This window comes from Dipodomys ordii, unplaced genomic scaffold (assembly GCF_000151885.1).
Source record: "Dipodomys ordii isolate 6190 unplaced genomic scaffold, Dord_2.0 Scaffold18, whole genome shotgun sequence".
Lineage (NCBI taxonomy): Eukaryota > Metazoa > Chordata > Mammalia > Rodentia > Heteromyidae > Dipodomys > Dipodomys ordii.
This window is the reverse complement of record NW_012267234.1, coordinates 8,815,774-8,825,520: the sequence shown is the minus strand read 5'-3', so window position 1 is coordinate 8,825,520 and position 9,747 is coordinate 8,815,774. Positions and strand designations below refer to the sequence as shown.

The 9,747-nt window shown below is 40.9% G+C and overlaps 1 protein-coding gene across 1 annotated transcript in view; it reads right to left on the bottom strand.

Moving 5' to 3' along the window:
• Sntb2 (syntrophin, beta 2 (dystrophin-associated protein A1, 59kDa, basic component 2)) overlaps positions 1-9,747 on the bottom strand; it is a 93,305-nt gene that overhangs the window by 25,798 nt on the left and 57,760 nt on the right. The window contains 2 exon segments of the mRNA XM_013012766.1: positions 1,146-1,356; positions 8,416-8,629. Of these exon segments, the coding sequence (XP_012868220.1) occupies positions 1,146-1,356; positions 8,416-8,629 (425 nt within the window).

Here is a 9,747-nt window from a genome sequence, read left to right as displayed (position 1 = left end):
CTCTCCTGCCCGGGCTGGCTTTGAACCGCGATCCTCAGATCTCAGCCTCCTGAGTAGCTAGGATTACAGGCGTGAGCCACCAGCGCCCGGCTCATATCTTCTTATACGTACACACACACACATACAAAATGTGAAAGGATTCACTAGAGAAAAAAAAGTAGCCAGGCACCCATGGCACAAGCCTCTAATCCTAGTTACATAGGAGACTGAGATCTGAGGATCACAGTTCAAAGCCAGCCTGGGCAGGAAAGTCTATGAGACTCTTTATCTCCAATTACCATCAGAAAACCAGAAGTGGCGCTATGGCTCAAAGTGGTATAATACTAGCCTTGAGTGAAAAAGCTCAGGGACAGTGCCCAGGCCCTGAACAGTTCGAGCCACAACCAACAAAAGAAAAGAAAAAGAAAAAGAAAAAGAAAAGTAGGGGCTGGGATGTGGCTTACTGGCAGAGTGCTTGCCTAGCATGCAGGAAGCCCTGGATTCGATTCCTCAGTACCATATAAACAGAAAAGGCTGGAAGTGGTGCTGTAGCTCAAGTAATAGAGTGCTAGCCTTGAGCAAGAGAAGCTCAGGGACAGTGCCCAGGCCCTGAGTTCAAGCCCCGGTCTGGCAAAAAAAAAAAAATCCAGAACCATAAATCCTAAAAAAAAAAAAAATAATAAAATAAAAGTAATTACCCTGCCTTGGGGGCAGGGACAGCAAATAGTAAATGGGGGCAGAAATGAGTTAAATTTTTTACTGACTTCTGAATCATGTGAATGTGTTAAACTCTGCGCCTAGGGGCTGTCTCTCAGCTCTTCAGCTCAAGGCAAGTGCTCTACCACTTGAGCCACAGCGCCACTTCTGGTTTTTTCTGCTTATGTGGTGCTGAGGAATCGAACCCAGGGCCTCATGCATGCAAGGCAAGCACTCTACCACTGAGCCACCTTCCCAGCCCGATTTAGTCTATTTCTTACCCACTAGGACACACATGAGTCAAAGAGATGAAGAAAGTTTAATGAAAATGTAAAGCCAGTGAAAACCGTGTGTATGTATACATACACACACACTATATAAACAGGGACCAGACAGATAAATGCAGCGGGGAACCATTCTGGCTCTGATAAGGGTCCAGTGAACTCTGGCTGCCCTGCCTGCTAGCCTACCTGTTCTGCCAGCCAGGCAACGTGCTTGACTTCCTTGCTGCCTCCCGCTGTACTGGTAGCACCAAGCATGGCATTGAGTTCTGCCAACACCTGTGGGAGGAGAGCCATTATGTTGGTGTGGATAGCTACGAACCAGGAGTGTGCAGTGGCTGTATCCTTGCAGCGGAGGATCAACGTGTTCCTGCTATCAGGAGAATGTAGTTCTATCAATCTGTGTGCAAAAGAAAAGAAAAAAAGGAACTAGGTCAGAAGTCAGCACACCTACCAGAGTTTAACACACAAACTGAAAATCTAATTTAACTTTGCATTCCTCAAATAAAGGCACTTTTTCTCCATTCTCTAGAGTCCAATTCCAGAGAAAACCACACCTAGAAAAATAATCATCAGCAAACTTAACTGCTGGATCAGTTGTTGTGCAATGTTAATGAAAGGAACTGATAAGGCACCTACATTATGGTCTACAGAATATATCACTTTGCCTTAATTCCATATCCAGAAATGTAAAGGATATTTGCTGAACTTCTTGGGTTAAAAGTGGAACTGATATTCTAAAACTATTTAGATAACTCTAGTATGTTATTAAAATATACAAATAATGAACTAAAAAAATTTTTTTTGGTTGTCCTGAGGCTTGAACTCTGGGCTTGGGCGCTGTTCCTACACTCTTCAGCTCAAGGTGAGCGCCCTACTGCTTGAGCCACAGTGCCACTTCCTGTTTTCTAGTGGTTTATTGGAGATAAAGAGTCTCATAGACTTTCCTGCCAGCTGGCTTTGAACTACGATTACAGGCATGAGCCACCGGCGCCCAGCAAATAAGCTAATTTTTAAAAATGTGCATGAACAAATTTCTTTTTCCTTTTTTTGCCAGTCATGGAGCTTGAACCCTGGGCCTGGGAACTGCCCTGAACCTCTCTGTGCTCAAGGCTAGTGCTCTACCACTAGAGCCACAGTGCCACTTCCAGTTTTTTCTGTTTATGTGGTGCTGAGGAATCGAATCCAGGGCCTCATGCATGTAAGGCAAGCATTCTACCACTGAGCCACATTCCCAGCCCCATATGAACAAATTTCTTATAAAGCAATTTGGGGGCGGGGGAGGGTACTGTCATGTGTTCTGGATAAAGTACTTACTAAGATAAGTCAAATAAATAAGTGACTAACATACATGGGAATGCATTTATCTTGGAAAATGGAAAAAAGAAAAAGCTATTATGAATGTCTCCCCTGGTGGGTCAGAAATTGACAAAGTGTTAGTCACCAAGGAGAGAGCCTTATTTTCTGAAGACAATCTGTACTGCTTTGAAGTGCTTATTAGCCTATCACAGACAAGCACCTCATACATACACCAGCATTTCTGCTTTGAAGCTTGACTCCATCTCTTCTGCCCTATTTTTTTCCTTTTTCAGTTTTGCCACATTTTTAAGCCCTTTTCTGTTGCAAAGAGTCTAAGTTGTCTTATTTTATATGACAAATATTTATTCTCCTTTGAACTCTGTTTGGTCTATCCTTTCATTATTTTTGTTTGCTTGTTTAGTTTGGGGACTTAACTCCAGGCTCAAACTCTTGCTTTCAATAGGGGCAGGTACTCTATCATGTCAGCCGGTGCAGCCTTTTGCTGACTAGTTGGAGATAAGGGTCTCTTTTTGTTTGTTTTTCTTTGATTTTGATCAGGCTGGATCCAAACCTCAATCCTCAGACCTCAGCCTCCTGAATAGCTAGGATAGAGGCATGAGACACTGGTGCCTGGTGGTAGATCCTTTCTTAGATAAATATTTATTGGGCTCCCACTATGTGGTAAATACTATAGTAGATACTGGTGTTGGAGATACAGTACTACGAAAACAGAAAAAATATCTTGTCTCCATTCTTGTTGATTACCATTAGTCTAAATGAAACAATGATAAAACAAAAATAAATAATTTCTGGTAAAACAGAATGACCAGTTACAAAAAGGGCTGTAAAGGGCTGTAATTTGTTGAGGAAGTAGTGTGACTATTACTTCAATGCTTCCATGGTGGTAGTGGCAAAGCAGAACTGGCAAAGAAAACCTCTAGATCTCCAAGCTGCCATCATACTATGAGATAATCTATAAACACATCTATCTGGTAGAGTATCTATACTAACTCACATGCCCTAACAGTCAGCCTATCTACCTTTAAAGTTCTACAGCAATAGTCCAATAGGACAAAAGACTTAGAAAATAGCCAAAACCCAAATAACTGAACAGACACTTTAAAACATTCATGTTTGAAAGCTCATCTCCCTTAGAGAATCTTGAGACAACAGATTTCATGAACTATTTGCTTTTGATTTGGATGTAGATCTGATTAACTCATCTATTTGATTCCTTATTCTATATGTAAATATAGTGAGAGGAACCAGGGGATCTGAATATAGAAGGTCTTGAATAACAGGTTAAGTCTTGTTACTAATTAGTAAGCAATATGGAATCATTTAGGACTTTAAACAAGGGAACAAAGTGACGAACACAGTACATTGAAAAGATTATTTTAGGAGATATATCAGCAACCATATTATAGCAGCATTATTCACTATAGTCAAAAGGTGGTAACATCCTAGATGGCCATCAATGAATGAATAAGCAAAATACATTAAAAAAAAATCAGGCCGGGCACTGGTAGTTCACACTTGTAATCCCTAGCTACTTAGGAGGCTGAGATCTGAGGATCGCAGTTCCAAGCCAGCCTGGGCAGGAAAATCTGTGAGACTCTTATCTCCAATTAACCACCAGAAAACCGGAAGTGGCACTGTGGTTCTACTGGTACAGCACTAGCCTTGGAGGGCTGAGGGACAGTACTCAAGCCCAGCGTTCAAACCTCACAACTGAAAAAAAAAAATCAGGGTTCAAGTGATAAAACACCTGGTGCTCTGCCTTTGAGGCCATTTAAATCTCAATACTCCCCAATCCCCCCCAACAGCCAACCAACTAAACAAACAAACAAAAAGGAAAGAAATCCTTGCTGCAACATAGATGAACTTCTAAGATATTATGTTAAGTAAAATATGCCAGACATAAAAGTACAAATATCATATGAATATACTTATGAGCTATCTAAAGTAGCAACCCAGAAACAAAGTAGAATAGTGGTTGTTAGGAGCCGGGTAGAGGGGGAGTGAGGAGCTACTCTTTTTTTTTTTTGTCAGTCGTGGGGCTTGAACTCTGGACTTGGGCACTGTCCCTGCGCTCTTCAGCTCAAGGCGAGTGCTCTACCGCTTGAGCCACAGCGCCACTTCCAGTTTTCTAGTGGTTTATTAGAGATAAGAGTCTCACAGACTTTCCTGCCCAGGCTGACTTTGAACTGCGATTCTCAGATCTCAGCCTCCTGAATAGCTAGGATTACAGGCTTGAGCCACCAGTGCCGGGGAGCTATTCTTTAGTCAGAGCAGTTTTTCTTTTATAATAAAGTACTGGAGACTTATTGTGTATTATCATGAATATGTTTAACATTAACGATTTGAGTGCATAAATATGCCTAATATGGTAAACTATTTTGGGCCTGAACGCTGTCCCTCAACTCTTCAGCTCAAAGCTAGTGCTCTACCACTTGAGCTACAGCGCCATTTCCAGTTTTCTGGTGGTTTATTGGAGATAAAGAGTTTCACGGACTTTCCTGCCCGGGCTGGCTTTGAACCGCCATCCTCAGATTTCAGCCTCCTGAGTAGCTAGGATTACAACATGAGCCACTGGCACCCGGCTACTTTTTTATTGTAAAAATACTGTACAGAGGGTTACAGTTACATGAGCAAGGTAATGAGTACATTTCCTATTGAGCATTATTGCCTCCTCCTTTGTTTTCCCCTACCATCTCTTCCCTCCCATCTCTACAACTACCCCCCCACCCCAAAGTTGTAAAGTTCATTTTCAACATATGTTTTGTTCATCTCATTGTTACAATGGGTCAACCTGCAACCTTATTTAAGCATTTTGTTTTTTCCCTTCCCCTCCCTGAATAGAGAAGTGTATATACAAGATGCAGGGCACTGACATCAAATACAGTGAAAACAGGGGTTATACTGTGGGAGAGGAACATACAAAGTAATATGGTAGACTTTATGTGCCATATTTTCTTTATCCATTCATTAGTTGATAGACATTGAAGTTAAATCCATAACTTGGTAATTCTTCATTAATTAATTTGGGTTTGAACTCAGGGCATTTTGCTATGCAGGCATTCTATCACTTGAGCCATACCCCTAGTTCTTTTCTGTCATTACTTTTGGTTATTTTTCAGGTAGGGTCTCAAAACATGATCCTCTTACCTAAACCTGCCATGTAGCTGGGATCACTATATCTGGCTTATAGACTAAAAGGGGTCTGGGGGCTGGGAAGGTGGCTCAGTGGTAGAGCGCTTGCCTTGCATGCCTGAGGCCCTGGGTTTGATTCCTCAGCACCACATAAGCAAAAAGAAACAAGCTGGAAGTAGTGCTGTGGCTCTAGTGGTAGAGCGCTAGCCTTGAGCTGAAGAGCTGAGGGACAGCGCCCAGGACCAGAGTTCAGGCCCCACAACCGGACCCCAAAAAAAAAACAAAACATGGGAGCCAGGTACTGGTGGCTCTCATCTGTAATCCTAGCTATTCAAGCCAGCCTGGGAAGAAAGTCTGTGACTCTAATTTCTAGTTAGCCACCAAAAAGCTGGAGGTGAAGCTGTGGCCCAAGTGGTACCATATATCACCATAGAGGTACCATGTATTATCAGGCTGAATGTTTTCTAGTGATATCCACCTAGTTACTTTGGCATTGGAGTCAGCAGAAAATCCTTTAAACACATGCTAAATAAATGTTCATTGGCAAAACCATGACAAGGAATTTCCTTCACTCCTCCTACTGACCTACATAGCACTAAAGATAGTACTCAGTTCGTCCTTCAAGTATAAAATAGTCACTTTCTAGAGGAAAAAAAAAAAAGTCTTTGCATTTCATGTAGCTCCTGGGACAATGTCCAGACTGGCTCCTTTGACAAAGTATAAATTCTGAAAACCCCATTAACAAAGATTGTAGGTATTACTAACTGAAAGAACAGAAAAAAAAATATTACAAATTACAGCTCGTTAAGCACGAGTGAGCACTGGACACCTTGGGGCTCAAAAGAAGGAAAATAGGCAGTAGGCTATTTCACAGGGGAAGATCACTAATTTATGAAAAGAGAAAGTACAATAACTTGAAAAGGGATTGTAAGACAGAAAATTTAAGAAGAGAAATCAAAAAGGATTGAATCTAGGATCTATGGGAATCTTCTTAGTAGATAAAAACTCTCAAAACTTGCAAAGGGGATAAAGTAATATCTAAAGTCTGTTTGAAAAAAAAATCAGCTAGGCTCACTCCTGTAATCCCAGCTATGCAGGAGGCTGAGATCTGAGGATCTTGATTGGAAGCCAGTTTGGGCAAGAAAGTCCCTGAGACTTTTTATCTCCAATTAACTACCAAAAAGCCAGAAGTAGAGCTGTGGCTCAAATGGTAGAACACAGTGGCCCATGCCTGTAATCCTAGCCACTCAGGAGGCTCAGATCTGAGAATTGTGATTTGAAGCCAGACTCTTCAGAAAAGCCCTCATAGACTCTTACCTCCAATTAACAACTCAAAAATCAGAAGTGGCACTATGGCTCAAATGGTAGAGCCCTAGCCTTGAACAAAAGAGCTCAGGGACAACCCCCAGACTCTGAGTTTAAACTCCAGGACCAGCACCAAAAAGAAAAATTCAAATGCAAACTCTGCTAATAAAAGTAAAGAGGTATGTGCCAGTAATTGGGCCCAAAGGAAAGAAGAAGAGACAGCTACAATGTCAACAGTTTTGGCCTCTAGTCAAACCACTGAGGATTTCCTAAGAATTAGACAAATTTAATCAATGTTTAGGTACATATAAGCACAGGATTCTATAAGTCTGGCCTACATTGTTTTTCTGCAGGAGAAGAGTCTTAGATATGACTTAATTCAATTTAGTAATAATCATGTGATTTTACATGTTATAAAGCCAAATTTCTTTTTTTTGCTTGGGAGTGGGGCTTGAACTCTGGGCCTAGGCACTGTCCCTCAGCTCTTCAGCTCAAGGAGAGCAGTCTACCACTTGAGCAAAAGAGCCACTTCCCATTTTCTGGTGGCTAATTGGAGATAAGAGTCTCAGAGATTTTCCTGCCCAGGCTGAAAGCCAAAGTTCTTACATGGAGAATAGCCAGTGTGAAGATGACTAAGATATTGTAAACCAGTGCAAAAGACACAGACAACATTTTCCAAAAGTGACCTCTAAGAACACCTTGTTCTTGCTAATTTTACATTTCCCACATATTGTTTGCTAAGGAATGTGCTCATGTTCTGTCCTTTCACTTCATCATTATTTATTTAGTTTTCAAGTTCCACAATGAAATACTTAACAATTATCAGAAGTATCTAGTATCTAGTGAGGCTATGAAACTTGATTGTGGGGAAGGAAGTAAACTTCTTCCTTCCTATGAACTTACTCATTCCGACAACACTTTGCTTTTTTCTTCCAGCTCTACATAATGGAAGCAAATCAAAGTACTAAAGTAGCAGTAGAAGCAATAGTAACAATAGTGCCTTACATAAATAGAGGATGAGCCACAAAGATATTCTGCTACATGCACCAGATTGGCTAACATTAAAAAGGCTGATACCAACAATGTTAGTGACAATGTGAAGCCAAGGAAACTTTCAGACATTGTTGATAAGAACATAAAATGGCAAAATCACTTTGGGAGTTTGGAAGAATGTCTGGTAGGGTTTCCCCGACCTGGTGCTGGTACTGGAGCTTGAACTCAGGGCTTCTTACTCTCACTCAGTTTTTTTGCTTATGGTTGGTACTCTACCACTTGAGTCATGCCCCAAACCCAGCTCTGAGCTAGTTAATTGGAGATAAGCATTTCTTGGTACGGTCTGAGAAGGCTAGCTTCAAACCACAATCCTAAAATCTCAGAGCCTTTCTTTGAGAAGGTGGCCTAGTAGGGATTCAAAACCAGGACTGTCTGATGGCAGAGCCCAGCCCTTTCCAGCTCTACTCTATTCCCATTTTATTCCCCAGGGGTAACCACCAATATACAGTGTGTTGTGTGTCTGTCCAAATTTTTCATAAACACACACACACACACACACACACACACACACACACACTAGTGTAACATGGCACTTGCAAAATTTATCTGTATTAATCTTTCTTCTGTATAACTGAGTTAACAGACAGTTGTGTGATATTGGGCAAGTCCTTCAGTTCAGAGTAAGATGTTCTTGTTAGGTACAGCTCACCTGTTTTCCAGATCTGGCATGCTTAGGTTTCTAGCAGCAAAGCACATCCTGAGAGGGATGACTTTCCTGTCCTTGGTGCTGTTCTGGTGTTTCGGAGAACCAGAGTCCTCACTGCCACTAAAGCTTGGTGATTGGGGAGCCGCACCTTCCCATGGCAGGTCTGATACTAAAGATGGCTTCTTGATATATGGTGTTACTTCTCGGATGAACTTGACTATGAACAAAAATCAGAGAACAAGGTTAGCATTTTCTTTCCCATGAAAAATGAAAACTATGATAGTCACATTAGTAAGTAGTATTTACAACAAAGTAAAAACACAAAATTCAAGAGCCATGAATCTCGAGATAGATTTCAGTGCTTCCTGAGACAACACCATGTAGCTTCAGACAATTCTTTGCATTTAGAAATGTCTTAATGCTTCCACCTGTTGGTTTACTATCTACTAAAGCCATGTAGAATAAACAATTTCTCTTCACACGAGAACATTTCAAATATCTGAAAGATGTGTTATTTCTTTCTTGCTATTATTCATACTAAGTAAGCATCATTACATTCTAAAAAACATAACCTAAAAATAAAGTATAATCAAGATAAGCACAACAAAGCAGGCTCAACAGATAGCCTTGCTGTTTCGAAATGTCCTATTAACATCAAGGATACCTCAAATTAAAATACAGCTTTCAATAGACAAAAAACTTTTTCCTTTTATGTTCAATTTTAGGACTCATAAAACACTTCTTTTACCTCAGTCATGACTGGCATATTATGTTGAGGCAGGGTGTTCTTGCTTTAAAAAAATTAAACTGGCCAGGTGCCAGTGGCTCACACCTGTAATCCTAGCTACTTAGGAGGCTGAGATCTGAATGTCGCAGATGTCGCAGTTTGAAGCCAGCGCAGGCAGGAAAGTCCATAAGACTCTTATCTCCAATACATTACTCAGCTCAGGGACAGCACCCAGGCCTCGAGTTCAAGCCCTACAACTGACACACACACACACACACACACACACTGAAGATTATTAAAATCTTAAATAACATTACAAGAATTTTAAATAGTTGAATATAGATGAATCAGTCATCATTCTCTCTCTTAATGGGCTGCCTCTGTATTTTACCTCCTTTTCAAATTCCAATGTGATAGGTCACAAGAGTAACATCATAGGAATTGCAAAACTTAAAATGGAATCGTTCTATTTACACTTCTCACATAGCTTGGATGACAGATGTACACTACGACATGCAGCTTCTTATTAGTTGAGTGGCGAGGGGATATCATCAACTTTTTGTCCAGATTGGTCACAAACTAGCATCCTCTTGATCTTTGCCTCCTAA